At 45.8% G+C, this 25,291-nt stretch overlaps 2 protein-coding genes across 10 annotated transcripts in view; one reads left to right on the top strand and one right to left on the bottom strand.

Moving 5' to 3' along the window:
• The window catches only part of SAAL1 (serum amyloid A like 1), a 62,219-nt gene extending 60,295 nt beyond the window's left edge, over positions 1-1,924 (top strand). For all 3 annotated transcript variants that reach the window (XM_044269353.1, XM_044269354.1, XM_044269355.1), the window contains exons 12-13: positions 291-383; positions 583-1,924. In XM_044269353.1, coding sequence (XP_044125288.1) covers positions 291-383; positions 583-675 — 186 coding nt within the window. In that variant the 3' untranslated portion in view covers positions 676-1,924. The remainder of the gene's footprint in view (positions 1-290; positions 384-582) is intronic.
• The window catches only part of LOC122920145 (keratin, type I cytoskeletal 9-like), a 125,769-nt gene that overhangs the window by 27,016 nt on the left and 73,462 nt on the right, over positions 1-25,291 (bottom strand). The window lies entirely within an intron of this gene.

Below are 25,291 nucleotides of genomic sequence, written 5' to 3'. Positions count from 1 at the left end.
GTACCTCTCCACCTATGGCGTATTATGGAGGTATTCTCCCCTAGCACAGCTTGTAACATACATAATACAGCACCATATGGAGCACCAGGACGCACACTATGGATGTGTAGTACAGTTGTGAAAGGTGCATGAGTCCTTAAAGGGGGATGTTTATTTTTTCCTGAAACGGCACCACACTTGTCTATAGGTAGCGCCTGGTATTACAGCTCATTTTCCTGGAAAACTCCTTTAATTGTATCTGCATCTTTTTGCTGTGGTTCCTTAATGAGAGGATGTTTTATTCTCTCTAGGAGAACATACTACGGGCCCTTACGGAAGGTCACATCACAGAAAAGAAGAGCTTGTGTACACTGCGGAACCTGCTCCCCCTCTACGCCGTGTCTGTGAGTCATTCTTGCTCTAAATTTTTTAAATATATTTTCTGACCCCTGAAATTGTAAAAAAAAAAAAACAACACCCCTAATAGAAATGTGTAACTTTTCCTGCGTCATTGTCTCCAGGTCCCAACCATTCCCTGTAACCCTTGCTGAGCGGTGACTCATCGTGCAGCGTTCTGGCCTGACATCTTCCTTGTACTTGCAGGTGAATAGCTTTATAGCGGTTTTGGGTGAAGCCGACCAGACTCTGTACAAAACTCTAAAGAAAGAGGTCTCTGTTCTTGGAGAGGATTCATGAGATGTAGCCTCCACCTTCCAGACAGCCGCTGAGCACGCCTCGACAGTGACTTGTGTTTGGCACCCCCGTCCTCCATGACGACGATACAGTGTGTGAACTGATAGACATTTTTGATGTTTCAATTGCTGCATTTCCATATGTCAGCCAGCAGGGGGCGCCATGGATATTTGTTCTCCATTGAAAAGCATCTACTAAAAGAGCAAATGTCTGCAAGTATATCCAGAACCTCCCTCATATTAACCCAAGTGACAGTATACGGTAAAACTCCTCTAATCCAGTATCTGATGGGCCAACATATAATTTTCAGTAGAAAGCCACCCGTTTGTTTGCAGTTACAGAGCAGTAGTTCAGTCGTCTTGTGTAATTTCACATCATCTTTTCAGTACAAGACTGCTATATAAAGTGCTGGATTTTTACATTCCAGATTAAAGGAATTTGATGAATGTTTTTAATGTATTAGAATATATATTTTTGTAGGACAGCAGGATCATGTTTTTGTCTTCCTGGAAAATGTCCTCCGCTCTTAGGGCACATGCGCACGGCCATTGGTCGGCTGTTCTGTGCATTGGGGACAGCAATTTGCGTTCCTCAATGCACGGGCAACATCTGTGCGAAATCCGCAGACTGATTCAGACCCATTCAACTTAAATAGATGTTCAATATTTTTTTGTGGAGCGGAGGCAGGGAGAGAAACCCCACGGAAGCATTCTGTGCCTCCATTCGGCACCGCACTTTCCGGATTGCGAACCCATTCAAGTGGACAAGTCATATAAAGGTCTGTCTGATTGATGATACGGCATCTGTTGGGCCCTGTGGATGCTGGATTTAAAAGGGTTATTTCCAACTTTAGACAGTGATGGCATATCACTAGGACAGGTCATCAGCTGTTTGACCTTTGGGACCCTCACGGATTTACAGCTATATCCGCTACACAATCCTTCCCTGCACAGCGGCAGCTTGGGAGGAAAACTGTCAGGTTGAACATGATGTCTGTGACTGACAGGACCGCCTCTTCATAGAGGGAAGGCTATCAGTGATTGACATGCTGCCCTGTATGAGGTGGTCCTATCAGCGATTGACAGCTCATAGAGGGAAGGCAGTCAGTCACTGCTAGGACCTCCTCATAGAAGGAAGGCTGTCAATCACTAATGGGACCTCCTCATAGAGGGATAGGCTGTCAGTCACTGATAGGACCTCCTCCTCATAGAGGGAAGGTTGTCAGTCACTGATAGGACAGTCTCCTCATAGAGGGAAGGCTGTCAGTCACTGATAGGACCGTCTCCTCATAGAGGGAAGGCTGTCAGTCACTGATAGGACCGTCTCCTCATAGAGGGATAGGCTGTCAGTCACTGATAGGACCTCCTCCTCATAGAGGGAAGGCTGTCAGTCACTGCTAGGACCTCCTCATAGAAGGAAGGCTGTCAATCACTAATGGGACCTCCTCATAGAGGGAAGGCTGTCAGTCACTGATGGGACCTCCTCCTCATAGAGGGATAGGCTGTCAGTCACTGATAGGACCTCCTCCTCATAGAGGGAAGGCTGTCAGTCACTGATAGGACCGTCTCCTCCTAGAGGGAAGGCTGTCAATCACTGATCCTCCTGACTTCAAAGCCCAGAATGAGCAGGAATTTAAATGAATGAAACGCAAGTTTTACTGAATCTTTTCCCATAAAACTATATATCAATCTGCTCAGATCCTCCTGCTCTATAACATGCTACCTGCAGCTCAGACACCATGTTCAATGTGACAGGTTTCCCTTAAGTCAATGGTATCCATTGCACAGGAAAAAATTGCAAACGGGAAGTAGCACTTAGGGTACTTTTCACACTAGCGTTTTTCTTTTCCGGTATTGAGTTCCATCACAGGGGCTCAATACCGGAAAAGTTTTATCCTAATGCATTCTGAATGGAGAGCAATCCGTTCAGGATGCATCAGTTCAGTCCCTCTTGCGTTTTTTTGGCCGGAGAAAATACCGCAGCATGCTGCAGTTTTCTCTCTGGCCAAAAATCCTGAACACTTGCCAGATCATTAAATTCCATTGAAATGTATTAGTGCCGCATTAAAATTTCCGCATTGACGGATCCGTTCTTCCGGTCCGCGCATGCGCAGACCTTTAAATCTATGAAAAATAAATAAATACTGGATCCGTTTTTCCAGATGACAACTGGAAAGATGGATCCGGCATTGCAATACATTTGTCAGACGGATCCGTCTGACAAATGCATCTGTTTGCTTCCGGATTGCCGGAATCCTCTGCTGCAAGTGTGAAAGTGCCCTAATTCGGCCCTGAGATCCTTTCATTTTCAGGATTGTTCGGGGTCCCAGAGGTCAGACCTCTACCGATCATACATTGATGTCACAACTTAGCGCTATGCTGTCACTTAATCAGATGGGAGTACCCCTTTAATGAAATGTTACGGTGATTCTGTGCTTTAGAAGATGTGATACTGATGTTTTCCTTAGAGCAGAAAAGCCTCTTTGCTCATGTAGATATTGTTTGGGATTATAATATAGTGAAGTGTATTTTCTGTTGATTATAAATCTTTGCATTTGTCACATGTTTCTCTTTGCCCCTTTGTCTCGCTGCCTGACATTCCCTCTTCAGTAAATAGCATATGTAGCAATTCCCTAATATAGTGTTCTGACCAGAATACTGATTGCAAATCATCCTCCAGGAAGTGCGGCCGAATACAGCTGCTTTTTATGGCAGCCTGGATCCTGGAAACGCACCTTTATGGGCCCATGGCCCTCTTTTGAATGGAATGGTGGACACCCATGTGCGTCTCAGCCCCATTCAGCTCGTTGCAGCTTGTACTCTGCCAGTCTGATGAAGCTGAATGGAGCAACAGGAAATAATGGCCACCCCATTCAAATAGGAGAACACAGCCCCCAGTGATCGAACCCCCCGCCCAAATGACACTTCATCCATCCAGCAGCCTCTGGCACTCCAGGTGTTGTGCATGCTGGGATTTGTAGTTTCACACGTGCTCAATTGTTTTCTCATGTGAAAGGACCATGCTGGGAGTTGTAGTTTCACAACATCTGGAGCGCCAAAGGTTGCTGCTGATCCCTAAAGGATAGGGGATAACTTGTCGTGTGACAACCCCCTATAATACTGAGGGTCAGCACAGCTCCTGTTCTTATACATTGTACATATGAATATAATCCCCAAACCTGTTTTTTTTTTTTCTTTTCAAAATTTTTGTATTTTTATTATATTCTGTAACTAGATTTTTCTGTTTTTTCAAGAAGCATATTTTGTGCACTGCGCATTTTCTCACTCGAATCAACAGAAATGACTTATTCCGCAATACGGACCAGAGTAGGACATGTTCTATAATTTGCAGAATAGAAAAGGATCTGCAAAATATACTGATGTGTGCATGGCCTCATAGAAATGAATGGGGTCAGCATACTCTGCTAAAAATGTGCTTGTGTGAATGAGGCCTTTTATCTACACTGATACACTGTAACAAACCCAGTAGATCAGCTTTGTGCTTTCTGGACATGAGACGAGCTGAGCTCGATGGATTTTGGCTTTGATGTGTCGTGGACACACTGTATATAACTGATCACATTTTGACTCTCCTGCCTCATTACATGGCTGAGTTCTATGGAGTAGTTACATGACACCATAGAGAACACAGGGATTATCGCTTTACAAATTAGTTTTTTACCGATATTATCTATAAATGGAATAAGAAGTGACATTATTTTCTGGATATATGTCCCTTTGACAACCTGCATCCCAATAGTAAAGGACATGGGAGCGCCGCTGCTCAGACTCTACCTAGTATGACCAGTCACCCACTCACAGGGTCAGGCGATTTATTTAATTCGTCTCATCTGTTAATTTCGGAGATTAGTCCTCCCTCAGTCTCTGGTCGGATTAAGGTTCTTGTTACAAGTTCTTTGTGAAGTTTTAATTACTGGGGTGCAGGAACGAAATCCTCTTTGTGCCCCGTGATGGCAGTGTCCTAGATGTTTGGTCTATTCCTGTACGCCAGCGGAGACTGCTAGTACTACCAGACAGAGGGAACTATTGGTGCGCGCTCTTTGGCTGCCTTGACCACCTTCTGAGATGTTTCCAGAAGATGCCTTTTAAATGGCTTGTCTCAATAGGGATCAAAAAAAGGGTCTGATGTTTATCCAGCAGGTATTAGTTGGTATTGAAGCTCACTTTCATTTAAAGGGGTCGTCTGGTCCCTCTATCTTGATGGCCTAGCCTTAGGATAGGCCGTCAATATATGATCGGCAGGTGTGTGACACCCCACACCCCAGGCAATCCACTGTTCTGCAGTAGCTCTGTCCACTGGGTAGTGGAGTTCAGTGGGAGCGGTGCTGCACTGAGCTACGGCTGATTGGTGCGGGTGCGGGATGTCGGACATCCGCCAGTCAGATATTGATGGACTATCCTGACAGTCAATATAACGGGGCCGGAAAACTTCTTTAAGTGAATACTGCTATACTAGACACAAACTTTGAAGAGGGATGGCACATTTAAAAAAAAAGACCTATTTTCCATCATCCTGGATCACTCGTAAGTCCTAAAAAAAAAGCAATGGATGTTCTTATAATCGCTGTTGGTATATGCATTGTATTTGCTGTCAGGTCTATATATGCAAACTTTGCAGCTATTACTTTCCCCCTGGGGTCAAATTTAAAAGTAGTCGTCCAATATGTAAAAACATCCAAAAACAGCTCCACCCCTTTCCTCAGGTCAGGTGTGGTATTGCATTTCAACTCTTTTTCTTACAGCTGAGCTGCAATACCAGTCGCAACCTGTGGGCAGGTGTGGCGCTGTTTCTGAAAGAAAGCAGCAATGTTTTGTTTTTGTTTTTTAACCCTGGATAACGCCTTTGAGAAAAGGTATGTATGCGGTTCTACACAGTCATAGTTTACAGGTATCCATAGCAGCCGCTCTGTCTGGTCAGTCATCTTTAGTGCGACTCTGGTATATGTGGAGGTAGACGGCACGTGGCGCTCACTAATGCGATTACACCCGCTGTACTATTCACAGTCTGGATAAGAACATCTGAGCTCCTTGTGTCAAGTGAAGGCTCAGGATCAAGTCAGGTGACCGTCGGCCTGCAAAGAAGCAAGAAATACCGCTCTACGTGGAAAGACACTTAGGCCCCTTTCACACGGGCGACTATTCAGTGCGGGTGCGATGCGTGAGTTGAACGTATTGCACCCGCACTGAATCCTGACCCATTCATTTCTATGAGGCTGTGCACACGAGCTGTGATTTTCACGCATCACTTGTGCGTTGAGTGAAAATCGCAGCATGTTCTATATTGTCCAATTTTCACGTGACGCAGGCCCCATTTCACGCTCCGATCGGGCTTGTCTGGCTCCTCTGGAGCGCTCCAATATCTTTCAGTATAGCAGAGAGCTTTTAATGCACGATTTTCAAGGTTGTGGATTGTGATAAAAAAGCACAAATTAATGGTGTGTTTTAATAAATTATATACAGAAGTTCAAAAGTCTCGGATCTGCCAATGAGTGTGCTCCGGAAGTCCTGTCTGTGCTCCCTGGTGATAGCGGCTAGGTCTTGTATCCCCGCGAGATGGAAACTCTCGGTGCCTCCGACTGTCGGGTTTTGGATCCAGAAGGTAGAGGAGATCCGGAGAATGGAGGAACTTACCTCTCAGCTGAGAGCCAAACATAAAGCCTTTCTTGATTCATGGGCTCCCTGGTTTTCTTTTCAGGAGTCTCAGGAGTTCCAGGACCTTCTGGTCTAATTGGTGGATTCCACTTGATACTTTTTATTTACTCCTTATGTGATATCCTCTCCCTCCCCCTTTAATGTCTTCTGTTTGTGTGTATTGTCATCCTTCATCTGTTGTTACTGCTTAAGGTCGCTCGTCCTAGTCTGTGTCCATTTAGGCATTTTACTCATTCTGGGAATTTTCGGTATGAGGCTAGGATGTTGTCCGTGTCGGGTTTGTCTCTTTTTTATTTTTATGGGCCAGTTATAGAGGGTCCTTGCTTGGGCGAGGTGCCTTCCATTATGCCACAAGTGCCATAAGATATTATTATGGGAAATTGTTGTTTGGTGTAATTTTATTTTATGTAATTTTATTTTATGTGCTATATTTTTGTTACAAGGATTGTATGTCCTTACGAATGCATATTTGGACTTTATTTAAGCAAATATCAAAGAATTTTAAAAAAAAAGTTCAAAAGTCTCTGAATAATCCCAGATGAAGTGCGCCTAAAATGATAACTACTTAAAGGAATCTGATGAAGAACACGGCTTAACCCCCTCTCTGCTGGAACAGATTTTGCTTTTCTCTATTGTCCTTTTTTACTGTGCCGTCACATTATTTCTCGTATATCACTATATACAGAAGCAAAACTCGTAGAAAAGATTGCTATTACGCAGGGTCAGCTGTTGTGAAGCTACACCTCCCAACACGCGGCCTTCACTTCTGTGGGCATGCCTGAAAACAGTTCAGCAAGTGTGCACGCAGGGAGTTGTAGTTCTTTACGGACTGGGGTATCACTCCTATGTAGTGTGCAATTTGTACTGGTTATAGTGCCAACAGCTTGATATTCTGGGTGTGGTGGTGCCCTATGCGCGTATACCAGTGGTCACTGCCATGATTAAGGTTTCTTGCCCCCATGCAGCTCCATTTGCCTCCCTGACAATACAATGTGGGAAAAGAGGACAAAGATATCTGGTCTCCTGGCTACGTAATATTGCCTATCACTGTTCTAACCAAACTGCGGCTCTCCAGCTGTTGCAAAACTACAACTCCCACCATGCCCTGCTGTAGGCAGTCTTTGCATGCTGGGAGTTGTAGTTCTGCAACAGCTGGAGAGCCGCAGTTTGCCTATCACTGGGTTAGGACGAACTTCAACAGCCTAGGGGTAGGAGACTAGAGCAGTTTTAAGCTAATGCACCAGGATACCACGAGAATTACAAAGCTGTACCGCAAACAGTGGCGATACCCTAATCTGTAAAATATTCAGAGGCTGTGGTCTTTATCCACCTGATATTTTGCGTATTACAGAATTGGGATGCACGCTGTAGTAGAATTGTTTGACATGTATGTCTACGTGAAGGACGTCACACGTGTTCCCAGACTTTGTGGGCCCTCTTGTCTGGCTCTTGTCTAAACAGCAGCGTTACACTGTGTAAACAGTCTATGGAGCCAATGCCTTGTACATTATGTTTGTTGCTGCGCACAATATCATAGAGGACACTAGTGTTTAAACAAGAAGCCATAACTGTGAAGCCCCATCTGCCCAGGAGGAAGCACCGTGTCCATTATTGCAATAAAACCCGCCATATCATTTCCTGACACTGCTTTACTATCTACTGTCAATAGGCGGATATTGAAATCCAACGTCGAGCTCAACAAAGAGGCCACGCAACTTAATGAAACGCGTGGGGGATGTGACGGCCGAGGCTTTTCATTATTAAAAATATCTTGTTTAATTTGACATCATGGAATTTGGCAGAGGCTGAAAGTTTGTGTTCTGAGGCCGTGTATTAATAGTGCCGAGAGGATATCCTGCTAATTTATATAGGCCGAGTGTTAAGCACAGCTATAATGAGGTTTACATATGTAGTAGTCATAAGTAAAGTCAATTTCTCAGTTCCTGACTTGTCCTTCTATATTTGCTGACATGGAAAACGGAGACTTTGGAAAAATGTTTTATGCAGATAATAAAAAATAAACACAAAATGTAAATGGGTGCAAAATGTGCTGATAAATTTACATTTTTCTTATACAGTTCTCCAAATCCCCCGCTTTGTTTTACTCAGCTGTGCAGTTGTTTGCTAAAATTCTAGCTGCGCGCAGCCACCACTAGGAGGAGCTCACGGCACAGGGATTCATTGAGAAGTTCAATGGAAGATGTACAGTTCTGTAGGCAGTGTGCTCCCCCTAGTGGTGGCTGCAGACTGTTAGAATTCTCTCGTGTGACTCTATGGCTTTGTGAAAGGCAGAGGATTTCCCCTTCACAGTGACCCTACAACTGGTCAATGGTCCCAATACTACATATGCTACAGACACAATAAGAGAAGTCGTACGGTACAAGGATCAAAAGTCAGTCGGTCAACGAAGTGCCAGGAATGCCAGATGCAAACGAGAAAGCCAGACACGCTGGAAAGTCAAAAACAAGGAAAGCAATACAAGACCAAATCAGCAAAAGCAAGAAAACATAATTTCAGCCAAAGTAAATGCAATACCACAAGGGAACAGAAATTAACTGACACCGTAGGAGTCAACCGATCCGCATGGACCTCCTCAGCCGACACCCATGACCTCGCCTCAGGACCATAACCTTTCCAGTGAACAAGATACTGTAGTTTATTATGGATCCTTCTGGAATCCAGGATTCTACCAACTTCATACTCAGTCTCACTTTCTACCTCCACCGCACCAGAAGGTTCTTGTGAAATCAGGAGAGTAATCTTTTTAATAAAGACTTATGAAACCCATCATGGATTTTGAACGAGTCAGGTAATTTCAGGCGGAACGACACAGGGTTGAGAATTTCAATAATCTCCTACGGACCAATAAAATCCAGCGACATTTATTTTATTTTTTTACAGAACCTTAAGATGAATGTTTTAGTGGATAACCGCACCTCGTCTCCCAGCACAAAATGAATTCCTCAAGACCACTGTTAGTGGTTTCTTTTAAACCTCCTGGGAATTCCTCAGGTTTGTGTAAACCTGGGCCCAGACTGTTTGTCAGACATAACTTCAACCTCAGGATGATCAGAATTAAAAGATTTAAAAGAACCCAGGCGAGGATGGAAACCATAATCGCAGAAAACGGTTTCAGACAAGATGTTGTACGAAGAATCTAAAAGCAACGATACCAGTGATTGTGAGCCACAGAGCGTGATTAACTTGGACAGTAGTGATGAGGAATTTTGGGGGTTCCCTGATGAATAAAGTACTGTACCTGGACATTTAAGTCAGTAATTATTGTTAATGCAGCTGGTTACTACTGTTAACACCTTTTGTTCAAAATATTTTTTTCCCCTTTTTTTTTACCCTCTAAGGCCTCATGCACACGACAGTTTTTTTTTTAAGGTCCGCAAAAACGGGGTCCGTAGGTCCGTGATCCGTGTCCGTTTTTTCTTCCGTCCCCCATTGACTTTCAATGTAAAGTCAGGAGTCCCTATTATACCATCGGATCGGAGTTTTTACCAATCCGATGGTATATTTTAACTTGAAGCGTCCCCATCACCATGGGAACGCCTCTATGTTAGAATATACTGTCGGATACGAGTTAGATCGTGAAACTCAGATCCGACAGTATATTCTAACACAGAGGCGTTTCCATGGTGATGGGGACGCTTCAAGTTAGAATATACTAAGAATTGTGTACATGACTGCCCCCTGCTGCCTGGCAGCACCCGATCTCTTACAGGGGGCTGTGATCCGCACAATTAACCCCTCAGGGGCCACACCAGTCTGGCCCCCCCTCCCTCCCTCTATTGTATTAATTTAATTGGTGGCCAGTGTGCGCCCCCCCCCCCCCCCCCCTCCCTCTATTGTATTAGTTTCATTGGTGGCCAGTGTGCGGCCTCCCCTCTCCCTCTATTGTATTCATTTCATTGGTGGCCAGTGTCCGCCCCCCCTCCATTGTATTAGTTTCGCTGGGGCTCAGATCGGTAACCATGACAACCAGGACGCTACTGCAGTCCTGGTTGCCATGGTTACTTAGCAATATTAGAAGCATCATACTTACCTGCTGCGCTGTCTGTGACCGGCCGGGAGCTCCTCCTACTGGTAAGTGACAGGTCTGTGCGGCGCATTGCTTAATGATCTGTCACTTACCAGTAGGAGGAGCTCCCGGCCGGTCACAGACAGCGCAGCAGGTATGATGCTTCTAATATTGCTAAGTAACCATGGCAACCAGGACTGCAGTAACGTCCTGGTTGCCATGGTTACCAATCGGAGCCCCAGCGATTAAACTAGGACTCCGATCTGAACTCTCCGCTGCCACCAATGAGCCCCTGATCTCTTATAGGGGGCTATGATATGCCCAATTAACCCCTCAGGTGTGGTATCTGAGGGGTTAATTGTACAGATCACAGCCCCCTGTAAGAGATCGGGTGCTGCCAGGCAGCAGGGGGCAGTCATGTACACAGTTCGTAGTATATTCTAACTAGAAGCATCCCCATCACTATGGGAACGCCTCTGTGTTAGAATATACTGTCGGATCTGAGTTTTCACGATATTTTTTTGACGGACAGGAAACACGGATCACGGCCGCTGATGAACAATGGTGCATTTTCCGAGTTTTCAATGGACCTATTCAAAGTCAATGGGTCCGCAGAAAATCACGGAAAACGGTCGTGTGCATGAGGCCTAAAACCTAGGGCAGGTGCATCTTATAGGGCGCAAAATACGATACCTTTTTTCCCATTATCTCTAGAAACCATAACCATATCCCGTGGGCACTTGAAACATGACTTGATCCAATGGTCAAGCAGCACCACAATAAAAACAGAGCCTCTGCCATCAGGAAGAGGTGTATTGGAAGTGGAAACCATATCAGGAGGAGACCTGGGAAGCTGCACATTCCCTACTACGTTCCCTAAGCCGGCAATCCAAATGAACTACTAGCGTCATGGTCTTGTCAAGGGTATCGGGGGTAGGGTAGCTAACCAATAAGTATTTTAAACTGTCAGACAGACCCCAGCGGAAATGGCACCGTAAAGCAGGGTCATTCCAACTGGAAGCAACACACCACTTCCTGAACTCCACACAGTACTCCTCCACAGGCCGGGTATCCTGTTTTAAACAAGTTTACTTTCCACATACACCACTCTGTCTGGCTCATCATACAACAGGCTTAGTGTAGAGAAAAAAAATTGTCAACGGAAGCTAAGACAGGCGATTTCAGTGGGGCGAGAGAACACCCACTTCTGGGGATCCCCCTGTAATAGGGAAATAATTCCAACCCATTACTGCTCTGAACCTTAAGATAGGGGACTCAGTCTAAAATAAAGCCGGCAGCTCTCCTTGAAGGCAAAAAATTGCTTCCAATTGCTCGCAAACTTCTTAGGCAGCTTAAGTTTTTGTTCCATAGGCGAAGAAGCCAAACTACTGCCCAATGACCCCTGTGGTGTTCCCTGTTTCTGAAACCTTTGGGCTAGGTCCTGTCCCGTCAGGGATGGATTCTGCATTTGTTCCACCAATTCACGGAGGGGAGTCACGACGTTAAACAACAAGCAGAGTTACGATAGTCACCGGCCTATCACGCAAGGTGTAGATATGGATTGTAGCAGCACTTGAGGGTTGAAGATACAGAGCACATTTGGGTGAATAAAGCGTACTCCTTGAAGACCTGGGATTGCTGCGGTTCCTTTCTACTTTCTGGATGTCGGGGACACTACAGACTGGTACCCATCACCACTGGCACCACCACTTTAAGGGCTGAAAATACCGAGCACATTTTGGTGAATAAAGCGTACTCCTTGAAGACCTGGGAGTGTTGCGGTTCCTTTCTACTTTCTGTAGGCCGGTGAATATGTCAGGATATGACGGCAACGAGGCATGCACACACAGGGAGACTCCCACACATCATAACACTTCATTGTCCCCAGGCTAAGAGGACTTTATCACAATGTCGTTTCCCCTGGCAACCGGACACCACTGCCGCATCGAGGCAGTGGCGGCCATGACATCCTGTAAGGGTCCATTCACACATCCGCAAAATGGGTCCACATCCGTTCCACAATTTTGCGGAACAGGTCCGGGCCCATTTATTTTCAATAGAACCGGAGTTCCAATGCTCACCCCTGTCCACCACCGAAAGTACCTACAGTGGGCATGTGAGCATCAGAACTGGACCATCGAGCAATGGAAGCCAAACTACCGCCCAATGACCCCTGAGTTTGTTCCCTGTTTCTGAAACCTTTGCGCTAGGTCCTGGACCGTCAGGGATGGATTCTGCATTTGTTCCACCAATTCACGATGATGATGTGAAACAACAAGCAGATATCGAGGATCCCAGCAATTGTGGGGTACTCGGGGACCCCTAGCTGCTGGGAGATCTGCTGAAATACAAAGTGCTGTCTGCTATAGGGGTCTGTCAAGTGCTTTCTACAGTCCACACACACAGTAAGTGCCCACCCCGACATCCGATAAACCCGAGACCAAGTCAGTTTTGATGCCCCGAGTGCCTTTTTTACGTCCCGTGGATGACACATGCAGACAACGCAGTAGTCTGTTATCCTGCCACTGAAAGATGGGGACAAAATTAGTCTCTCCAGGTGCAAGACAAAAGAAAGCTTTGATGGTTCAGTGATGCATTGCGGACAGTAGAATCATCTGTCATCTCCTCTCCTCCCACCTCTTCTATACAGCAGTGACGCCAAATACCTGCAATCAGGAGAAACCCCAAGGGTTGTGTTTTGCATCTATCAAATCCCCCAGGTACCCCTAGAATGGTGATTTTTTCCCACAGTTATTTTCTGTTCCTAACGGGAATCTGAGTGGAATCACCAGCAGGGGGCACCGTGAGGTGCAATTATTAATTCACTATCTGAGCCTTATCCTGATAGCACTTGGCCTTGAGCTTAACACAGTGAAACAGATCTTATAAGGTGGCCTAATGTCAGCCGGTGATTTAATTACTGCTGCCTACGTGCCATGAGCAATGATCCTCCGGCTGGAGCGGAGCCATCTTGGAGTGACTGCACAGCTGATTTGCAATTTGCCTGTCGGGTACAAGACATAAATTACACGTAATGATTCACTTGCTGACAATTCCATATTAAGATAACTATTCAGTTTATCAGATGATGTCTGGCGCTTTGTACGACCCTCACCGCCGCTGGTCCTTTCCTCATCAATGAGTATAAGACCCCAGATTATTGCAGATGAGGCAGGAACCAGAGCAGACAGAATGGTCGGCAAGCTGTGGCTACCTAGCTGCTGCAGAACTACAACTCCCAGCATGCAGTAAATTGGAAAGCCAAAGGTTGCAGACGACTGATCTAATGCATGCACTCATCATCTCTCCTCCAAATTGGAAGACCAGGACCGGGAGAGGGAGAGGGAGAACCCCACCGCTAGGGTCATTTCACTCCCTGGAAACTGCAGGGGATCATGGTTTATTCTTGGACAACCTCTTTAAACAGACCGATTTCTCTCAAGGCTCATGCACACAAACTTATTTTTCTTCCGCGTCCGCTCCGTTTATTTTGAGGCCCGTATGCAGAACCATTCACTTCAACGGGTCCGCAAAAAAAAGCAAAAATTACTCCATGTGCATTCCATTTCAGTATGTCCACATGGCCGTTCCGCAACAAAAAGATAGAACATGTCCTATTCTTTGTCCGTTTTGCGGACAAACATAAGCATTGTTACAATGGCAGACTTCCCAAGTGTCCCTCTTTTGGCGGTACAGTCGCTCTTTCTGACCCAGTGTCCCTCTTTGCTTCTTAAATGTCCCTCGTTTTGATCTGAGGTATAGATTTGCATTACTACATTTACAATATTAACCCAGAAAGTTTTTGTCTGGTTCCGCTCTGTATATTAGAGCCTGTCTTGTATATTATTTCATCATTTAATGCAGTTGGGATTTTAGACATGTGTATATTCAGATTATTTTTGCGCTATTTCTTAAGAAAAAACAACTGAAGTGCATAGAGCCTTCACACAATGAACCATAAGTGTCTCTCTTTGACCATCCAAAAAGTTGGGAGGTATGCGTAATCCATATTATTTGCGGATCTGTGTTTTGTAGACCGCAAAATACATACTGTTTTGTGTGCTGTAATCTCAAGGGATCAGTAATCCTCACAACACAGATCACCCTGACCTACGTCTCGCTCAATGTCAACAGCATAGAAAGCATTTACATACCCCATGTTTGCCTCATCTTCCTAGGTCATTACCACGAGCGTCTCCTGAATACCTGCAATGAACTGCAGAATAATGGAAAAGAGGAGTGGCGGGGCGCTACATAGTGTGAGGACCATCCGTAAAACAAATACGGGGGTAATCGTCTGTGTGGTTTTAATACTAGCCATGGTGCCACCTCCTTTTGTTCACAGGTGAAATTTTTTAAATACAGTTTTTTAAACTGTGCTAATGTAACGCCCCGCTAGGGGGCATTACCACTCTTTTTGCCCCATCACTATCTCTTATAGTTGATCTAATGTCATTCTGTGTACTTATTTCATATCCTGCAAAATGTGTATTTATTTCCTAAGCATCTGTTGTATTCATGTAATGTGCCTGGTTCACCTGCAGATGGCAGCAACATTGGCAGAGCTAATTTCTCTGGAATGGAACCTTTTTGTCCATTCCAGCCCTCTCTAGAGGTCAATCTAACCTTCCCCTCCTTGGGGAGAGGTTGTGTGTGGAGAGGCTAGCCTTCCCCTTCTTGGGGAGAGGGGGTGCTGCAGGGAGCTCGTCCTTTGCGGGAGAGCCCTGCCTAAGTCTGCAGAACCTCTTCAGTTCTGTTGGACCCAGAGGCCCAAGCTGTGAGCCTCAGGAGCCGGAAAGTGTAGTTCCCTGGATAGAGATAAAAGATAAAGACAGAGTCAGACTACAGAAAGCTACGGTAAGTTAAAGGGAACCTAATATGCTAATCTCACTGAGAGAAGCATAAAATAGTGACAAAAATGCTGATTTCAGCAGTGTGTGAAGATAAAAGTGAGTGGTTGCTGAGAACCAGCATCATAATCATTGCATCCCAGGCCTTGAAAAGAGTCAAATCTACCTGAGAAGAGTCCTGGTTATTCATAATCTCCTGCTCTCTCACCTATCTGCTGATGATTGGCAGTTCTCTCCTAGAGAGAAAGGGAGAAAACTAGGTAGAAGACTGTCAGTCATCAACAGGGAGAGCAGGAATTTATGAATAACCAGGACTCTTTTCCAGGCCCAGTCTGCAATGATTGTGATGTTGGTTCTCAGAAACCACTTACTTTTAACTTTTAAATGACAGTCCACTGAAATCAACTCTCCTGTCTCTACTTTATTCTGCTGTTAGTATGGGCAGCTGTCACCGATGGTGTTGCAGAAAACTAGAAGGCACCAATAAAGATTCGACTGACTTGATCCCAAACTAAGGAACATAAGGGTGAGCCCTATAAAAGCCCTAGACCTCTCCCCGACTGCTCAGCCCATGCAAAGATCTTTATGATAGATAATTGCATGCCCTCGTACCTAGACTGTGTGACACCTGAAAACCCTATAATAGTGAGGGGACACGACCACCGGCTCCCTACATTTAATACGGAGAGAGTCAGGGTCACCTAGGATCAAGCCAACAGGAAAACACAAATAAAGGAACAGACTAACTGAGGAACCAGCAGTTGCAGCATGTAGCAGTGAGCACAATCCAGGAAGTTGTATAAACCGCAAAGTGATGCAGTATGGGAGGGGATATAAAGGGATGCAATCAGTGCAACTAGATGACAGCTGAGAGGGAAACGAGATGACAAAACTAAACCAAAACAAAAGAACCTCAAGCAAGAGGTTCTGAAGAACGTCTGTCAGAGCTTCTCAGAGATCTGGCGGTGACAGCAGCATAAAGGTGATGATAGGTTCCCTTTAAGCAGAAAGGAAAATTTTCTATTTAATCCCGTCAACACAGCAGAACCAAAGAGTGATATATGTAGCAGAGCTGGATGTGTTTGCCTGCCAAGAGTCAAAATGATAAAGCTTGAAGATTGTTTCTGATGCAAGTTTGTTCAAATAAAGCTACCGATCAACCATATACAAGGTCTGGACTCATTTATTTAATCCTCAACACCATTCAAGCACCCTTTTTCTGCAGTGGACGGCCTCGCTTGGGGTTACAAGATATCCAGGTAGGAGCACCGTGACAAGTGCACAGCCACAACACCACCAAGGGACGTTAGGCCACCCTTACACCACTGTGACATTCCTAACCTGGGTACCACCATATCTACTAAAAGGGGGACCCTGTCCCTCGTTGCTGAAATGCAACTGGCGTCCCGAAAAACACTTAAACCTCTTAAAGGGACCCTGGCATACGCATCCACTTTGCTGCACTAGCACCTTTGTGAATTATCTCCTGCAATGTTCCTGCGGCATCCAGCACGTGGGCCGCACGATACAGCACATGAGATTACGTATGAATTAATCCAGAAGGGTGTCACAAATCACAGAGTTTCCAGACACTTCCTGTCAGTTCACAATAAAGAAACATCAGATCCTCTATTGATTATTTTGGAACAAATCAGTGAATCAACTAAGGACAGATTTCATACACTCATAAACCGTGAATCCTTCTAAATTGGACAGTCTGGTACCCTTTGGGTTAAATGAAACCATTGATCATGTCCAATCATAATTATTCATCTGGTGTTTTCAATTACCATATTTCTCACCCTATAAGACGCACCTGCCCATAAATAGCACCTAGGTTTTTTATGAGGAAAATAAGAAGAAACATTTGAACCAAAAGGTGTGCTTTTGGTGGGTTTTGAACTAATGGTGGTCTGTGGCTGACACTATTATGGGGGATCTGTGGATGACGCACTGTTATGGGGGATCTGTGGATGACACTTATGGGGGGTATCTGTAGATGACACTTATAGGGGGGGGATCTGTGGATGACACTATTATGGGGGGATCTGTGGATGACACTATTATGGGGTGGGGATCTGTGGATGACACTATTATGGGGGGATCTGTGGATGACACTTATGGGGTGGGGATCTGTGGATGACACTGTTATGAGGTGGGGATCTGTGGATGGCACTGCTATGGGGGGGATCTGTAGATGACACATATATAGCATCTTATAACACTGTCCTTCTGTAAATAGTGAACCCCAATACAGGGGGTGGAGGCCAGCAACTTGTGTTGGAATCGCAGTGGGGCCCGGTGCAGTCACTGTTCTCTATTACACCGGGCCCCGCTCACAGCAGTATTTATTAAGTGAAGTCATGGGTTAAGCTTTGTTAAGGTATAGCAATCCTCTGCAGCTGTAGCACACGTAGTACTCACTATGAAGCTCCCGTAGCAGGCAGGGCGGCCGGCAGCGTAACGTCCCTCACTCCGTCACACGCCTTCTCTGCCTGCTTCATTCATAAAGTAGGAGGAGCATGCGCGTGAGGAAGTAAGTGACCGGCCAGCCTGCCTGCTACGGAAGTTTTGTAGTGAGTACTATGTGCGCTACTGCTGCAGAGGATTGCTATACCTTAATAAAGCATTACCCATGACTTCACTTAATAAATACTGCTGTGAGCGGGGCCCAGTGTAATAGAGAACAGTGACTGCACCGGGCCCCGCTGCGATTCCAACACAAGTTGCTCGCCACCAGCCCCTCCTCCCTCCCCGCTGATATATCACAGGCCGCGCTGTGCAGCATCGCGGCTGGCGATGCATCAGTGCAAAGAAAAAATGGCAGCATTCGCCCCATAAGACGCACTCCCAAAAAATTCTTATAGGGTGAAAAATAGGGTATGTCACTTCCTGACATGCTCTATTTAATATCAATGGATTTGTTTGTCTGACATATGTCTAGATTTGCCACTAGGGTGACCAGAGGTCCAGTTTTAGGCCGGACAGTCCAATTTTAGACTCCCTGTCCTCCGTCCGGCACACGGCCAGGACAGATTCAGGGATGTCCTTTTGAACAGCTCACACAGCAGCACTGTTTAAATCCCCGTCGGCTGGTGGCATGGCCTAACTGGGTCAGGGCGTGGCTTAGCAGAGCCGGGGGCAGTGTTTTACAGTCTTTTGAAGGTGGCCTTAGTGGCCACCTTTCTCAACAATAAATACCAGCCAGGTAAGTTGGGGGAGGGGGGGCATGGCTTAACACAGGTGTCGCTAAGTCATAATGTGTATTAATAGTGCCCCCCAGAATGTAACGTAGAACTGGCTTAGTTGCCCATAGCAACCAATCAGATTCCACCTTTCATTTTGGACAGCTTCTTTTGAAAATTAAATGTGGAATCTGATTAGTTGCTATGGGCAATTAAGCCAGTTCTACTTGACACCAGTTTGATAAATGACCCCAAAAATTCATAAAATCGTGGTGAATTTTTTTTTTTTATTCCACCCCAGTTGGATTTTTTTCCCACTTCCCACTAAATTAATGCAACTGTAAATAGTGCCATTAAAAAGTATAGCTTGTACCGCAAAAAAAACAAGCCCTCATACGGCTATAGAAATGGAAGAATAAAAAAAAGTTATGCCTCTGGGAAGACTGGTAGAAAAAAATGAAAATCTTTGGTCATGGAAGGGTTAACCTCTTGTGCAAACACCTGTAAGGGAGAAGTGTCAGCTGCTTTATCAGATTTTACACTGAATTCATCTGCTCAGGCTATGTGACGGTCATGATTTGTGGACTATTATGCAGAAAACCAGTTAACGGTTGCATGCCAGATTCACAGACATTATTCCATGATTTTACCCTTTCGTTCAGATTTTTGCAAAGGGAAGCATACTTACCTAGTCCCCGCTCCTTCGTTCCCCTACCTAGGGCTGCCTCGCTCGAGCTTCCCCCCATCCACTTTGACACTACTGCAGTTGGTGACTTGACTCCCTCCCCCCCCCCCCCCCCCTTGCGTCATGTCAACTTTTCATGTGGGCAGGTCACTGCTGTGGCCAGTCATTGGCTGCAGTGGCGTCCAGGTTGATATTGACAGCAGGGGTCCTGAGCACGGCAGCGAAGGAGCGGATCAGCGAGCAGATTAGTATGTTTCCATTTGCAAGTCTGACCAGGAGAGGTTTGCCATAAGGTGGCCAACCCCTTTGAAGGGGTTGTCAAGGATTTTGATATTGATGGCCGATCGTCCGGAAAACCAGCACGTGGATCGAATAAAAAATCCGAATCTTAATTCAGCCAATCGGTCTGTTTTTCTGCAGCAGAGGTCACAGTCTCTTTATATGGGCTTCTGGCCCTTTGAATTCCACAGCAGCAAACTTTATGCACCATTTTCATGCCCACCAACTGCGACAACTTGGGGGAGAATTCGACCATAGGAATCTCCTTCTTCTGGGTTAAGGCTGCTCATTCACTATACAGGCTAGCTTTCTCTAGCCTAGCACCATGACTGACTGACACACGTCCATACCAGAACTCGATGGCTCCTGCGGGCTGGCAATGCTGCTCTTCTGCCATGCCTGAGAAGCTCACAATTCATTCTCAAAGCTCTTCTAAGTGGTGCGTAATCAGCCCAAAACACAGGTGGAGTGGATGCAAAAAGTGGAGTCAGGAGCTCTCCCTCCTCTCCCCCAACTACGGCAATCCAGGCCCTTTTCTGGGTTTGGACTTAAAGGGGCTATCCTATGATTAATGTAAATGAAAATCATACATCATTTACTACACGAGAACCTCTTTCTAACAAAGCTAAAACCAGCCCTGTATCTCACGCAGGGGCGTAGCTATGGGCTCATGGGCCCTGGTGCTAGAGTTCAGCTTGGGTCCCCCCTTCCCTCAGTGCTTTGTGGCCAGGGGCAGGGAAGAACATAGCCTTCATGCTGCCTGAGGCAAAAACATTACCCTCACCCCTGACATGCCAAATTCTTGGCCTAACCCCTTCCCTCCAGCCAGAGGGGTAACTTGACCAGCATGCACTTTCTATAATGCCAGCGTCTTTTTATGAGGCATAAGGGTCTTTGGGCCCCTTTCAGGCTCCTGGGCCCAGTAGCGACTGCTACCTCTGCACCCCCTATAGCTACGCCCCTGATCTCACGTCGATCCAGAGATCCCCACCATTCACTGCTCCAATTGTTCTGCTAGATTTATTTCAGGTTGGCAGCTTGGGGGGGTGTCCTTGTCCTTACTCAGAGGTCGTGTCCTGTCTGCTGCAGCTATTGGCGGTTGAAGGATGGAACTGAGTATGTGCGTCCATCTCAGTGGGCAGGCGAGAGAAATTAGAAAAAGAGCAGGTGGTGCTGTACAGATAGATTTCATTAAATAACTTTTAATGACATGCAATTACAAAACTATTCAGATCCTGGTTTGCAAAACGTTGAATATTATTTGTAAGACAATCCCTTTCACTCAAATACTTTAGGGTCATAAATAAGCCATTCTAGCAGCCACACTGCACAGGGCTTATAGACTCCATCATACATGCCAACGTCTGAAGGCTGGCATCTGGGAGAAGGTTGCATTGCACATAGTGCTCCGCCGTTACTGACCCTGTCCCTTTTTGAGTGGCATCTCACCCCCTCAAGGTATTTTGGCCATGGCTACGCCTAATGGCAGCAGAGTCCCGAAGACACATACAGTTCTACTTAGCGGCTGCTTTCTGGGAGACCAGCCAAGCATGGACACCTTAGACCCATACCATTCAGCTTATTGACAGGAAGACTTCAATTACAATAGGCCACAGCCGCCCTGTTTGCCCATGTGCTGTGCACACAGACCCACAGAAGTAATAATGGTGCCATGAGCACCTCCATTTCTCCGCATGGACCCTAGGAGACACACACTACTTTGGTCCATGTCTCACGGAAGTGGACAATTGTCTCCAGAAGTTTCCGGGTCTGAACATGAACATTTATGGTAAAAATCGTCCCCGTGTTGCGGCTACAACACGGATGATCTTTATTACGGTCGTCTGAACCCGGCCTATGAGTATGAAGGTTCACTGAGGCCTGCTCAACTTGTGAGGAGCTGCCAGGCTAAACTGGCATTTAAGACATAAGACATGAGAATATCACCGAGAAATTCCCCATTTTGTTGGTGTTCCCCTTCAAATGACATGGGATATTTGGTTTATCTGCAGAGCAGTCGTCTGTACGGCCGCCACTTTGAAATGCATGCAACAACAAAGACGGATGAATGGGACGGCGGCTGCGAAGAGGTCTGTGACAATGACACTATGAGGCGGCGTTAATCAATCATTTCATTATCCTTTACAGAGAGCCTGCAGCCTTTTGTCCATTGTACCCAGAATGATACGGCATACATGTATTCACATCCTGCTCTCCTCCAGATTATTTATGCATCTCATTACGTGACATGCAAATAATATACAGATTGCATCCTGGAGCGTGTTGCGCGATTCTGTATGTTTACACTGCATAGCAAGCATCTCATCAGCAGGTTACATGAGAGCGTTCTGGATCATATGTCTAATTTACTAAATGTCATCTGTCTTTTCCTAAGGGCTCATACACACGGCCATGCCTGCATTGCGGTCCGCAAATTGGGACATGTTTATCTGTAGATGCCATCACGGCCACCTGCACATTTACTTTATATTGTTTCCAGTTTAATTTTGTATCATTCCATTTGTGCATTTGAGTTGCTGCCTCTAGTTCGGTTATGCACAGCTACCTACCTGTCCAAGGCACAGTGTAGCTGGATCGTACCTACCCCTTATTACCTGTCCTGGGGCTAGGCATTAACATTTTTAAGTCTGACAGTGTAGGCCGAAATCAGGGTAGTGCTAGGGACTCAAAGCGCAGGGATAGTTGTGTGGCCGGGATGAATCCCTACAAGGCCAGTGGCAGCCGTATAAGTACCCGACCCCAACGCACAGCACTAGGGTCAATTTCATAGTGAGCCTATTTGCATATTTTTGGACTGTGGGAGGAAACAGGAATACCCATATTAACTCCATGAGGATGTTGTCCCTGAAAGGCACCAGGGCTGACCACTGAGCCACCATGCTGCCCTGACTTCTCTTTCTGCGATGCATTCCTGACACCACAATTAGAGCTCATGAAGGGCGGCTTCCCAGGAAAAAGAAGCCCTCCATATGTGGGAGATTTGCCAACTCTTCCAGGCATGTCAGGAGAGTTGGCAAGTATGATCTAACCATCTCATATCTACAGTATTCCTCCCTCTCTATCTCTCTCCATCCATCCTTCTCTCTCTGTATCCCTCTCCTCCCATCCATCTCTCCATCCATCTCTCTCACCCTCCCTCTATTTTCCTCTTCTCCATCCATCTCTCTCACCCTCCCTCTATTTTCCTCTTCTCCATCCATCTCTCTCACTCGCCTCCCTCCGTTTCATTCTTCCGAGATCCCCCATAAATTCTTTTTTCAGTTTGCAGATAATACCGGGGCTGCAGTGAGGTTATCAAAAACTGAATGAGAGGTTCGATAACGCAAAAAATAGTCCCTGTACAGGGTCACCTTTATTGAGATAAAATGTAACTTTTACTATTTATGCTAAAAGAAAATAGAATTGTGACTCCATTAAACCTGTCGGGGGACCGCTGTGACTCCATTATGTTATGGCGTACAAATCCCGTCAATCATCTGATAGGATATTGGAGTCAGGTGTTGGATTAAAGTGCACACGAAATTCTGGTGGGGGGTTGATCCACCGGTATTTTAGGGTGAATCTATAGGTACCTTGATCGCTTAATACGTCCCAGGTGTAGTGGTCTCTGGGTGGTCTGGCTGCAGGCTACCTATTGGATTCTCCCGAAATAGCAGAGGAACACTCGATTTTGTGAATAATCGCTTCGACGAGCAGTTGTACATAGCGTGGAGAGAGACCGCTTCTACTCCTAGGGTCTCCCCTTGCTCCATTCTTAGATACTTAGACGGGGGAAGGAGAAAGGGGAGAAGGTACGCTCAGCTCACACATACTCCTATCAGGTGTGGAGAGAGACCTCTTCTACTGCTGGGGTCTCCCCTTGCTCCATTCATAGACCCTTAGATGGGGGAAGGAGAAGAGGGAGAAGGTACGCTCAGCTCACACATACTCCTATCAGGTGTGGAGAGAGACCTCTTCTACTGCTGGGGTCTCCCCTTGCTCCATTCTTAGATCCTTAGATGGGGGAAGGAGAAGAGGGAGAAGGTACGCTCAGATCACACATACTCCTATCAGGTGTGGAGAGAGACCTCTTCTACTGATGGGGTCTCCCCTTGTTCCCTTCTTAAACCCCTGAGAGGGGGACGTAAAAAGAAGGAAAAGGGACACTCAAGTTGCCCACACACTTCCATCAGGAGGTAGAGTCTGTAGGGCTGTTAATTAGCAGGCACAGTTCTGTGCCAGAGGTAGAATAGAAGTTCCTTGCCTAAAAAAAAAAACTTAAAAAAAACCTCTCCCTACATGTTTTACCAGCGCAGTGGCTTCATCAGGGGAGTTTTGGTTGTACTAAAGGTTATATTTCTAGGAGTTTGTGTCATGCTGGGACTGAACGCACGTACTGTGGATCTTCATTTACGTGGGCGAGTGTCTTTAGTGACTTATTAAAGAGTAATGAGTGCTGCTGTCTTTGATGATCTTTTGTGACGAGACCTGAATAAATAGCTGCTGTGTATCACAGTTAATTAGGAAGCCATAACGCAGCACACCCGCTCACTTGCTCTCTGTGCTGCTCTCATTCTCTCTCTATGATGGATATTTTGTAGTCTTTGTGTCGTTCGCAAGTGTTCACCGTGGGTAGATCCACTCTGCAATCGGCTTACCGTGTTAAAGGACCAATATTACCGTAATTCTTTACTCATTACAGAGGTTATAGAGGCAGTTATATTAAAGGCTGTCCTTACCGTTCTGCAAATTGCGGAACGCACACGGATGCCATCCGTGTTTTGCGGATCCGCGGTTTGTGGACCGCAAAACACACAACGGTCGTGTGCATTAGGCCTTACAGACAGAAATAAACTGAAATTATACATCTCATTAAGGCCCTTCGGATGCAACGTCTCCAGAATTACGTTGGAAAGAAAAGTTCCTCTGTCATCAATCTCATCTCTCAACTCTCGGTTACCTTTTTGTCACATATATCTGCTCTCATCAGATAATTATTAGTTATTTTCCCTTTTCTATCTATAGAGCTGTATTTAGAGAGCGCTGCGACCCAGAGGAGTAGTAGTCCTCACAGTTCACAGTGGCATCCCTAACCCTGGCTCCCTGGGGCAAGCATTGTGAATGGAGGGTGCACCCTTTTTTTCTTTGCGGCACTCCCAGACTTTCTGGGGCTCCTGCCTGGTGGTAGTTGGGGTGCCCTTGATGGTGTACAGATGGCGGGGTACAAAAGCAGAGGCCGGCGGACGATGGAGGCAATATACAGACCCAGTTTAATTAGAAGTAATAAAAGTCTTTTTTTACTGAGTAGATGATGAGAGTTGTAGTCCAAATAGCAGCAGCTGGTACAGTCCTGAGTTACATCACAGAGCTGACTATTCCCAATGGCTGTGTATAAGCATTGGCAATGATAGTGGTAGTACTCCACGAGTCTTACTCTAAATACTCTTTGCAATCTTTCCAAGTAACCCCAGGTAGCCATTGACTTCAATGAGTCCTTGGTCTGCATTTTGCGGACCAGACATACGGATGCAGAAAGCACACTGAGGATCCATGCGTATTCCACACCCATATGTCCATTTCACAAAAAGATAGAACATGTCCTATACTTGGCCACAAAATACAGACCATGGACTCATTGAAGTCAAGGGGTCTGCAAAAAATGCGGATGCGACACGGACAGTGTCATGGTTTTAATCTCTGTGACAATGGCCACACCCACCTGCCTCCCAGCCAAGCTCTTGAACTAATCCCTGCTTACCTCATTTGCATAGCCAATCAGAGGGGGTTTTACAATTTACCAATTAAAAGAGGTGTTCCAACTGTCAATATAAATATATGTGGGGCATTCAATAAAGAATTTAGAGAGCTGTTGCCAATATATGGTGCCAACCCATCCGAGACCGCCATACAGAATGCCATCA

This window comes from Bufo gargarizans, chromosome 10, assembly GCF_014858855.1.
Source record: "Bufo gargarizans isolate SCDJY-AF-19 chromosome 10, ASM1485885v1, whole genome shotgun sequence".
In the NCBI taxonomy this organism is placed as follows: Eukaryota; Metazoa; Chordata; class Amphibia; order Anura; family Bufonidae; genus Bufo; species Bufo gargarizans.
This window is presented reverse-complemented; position numbering and strand designations above follow the sequence as displayed.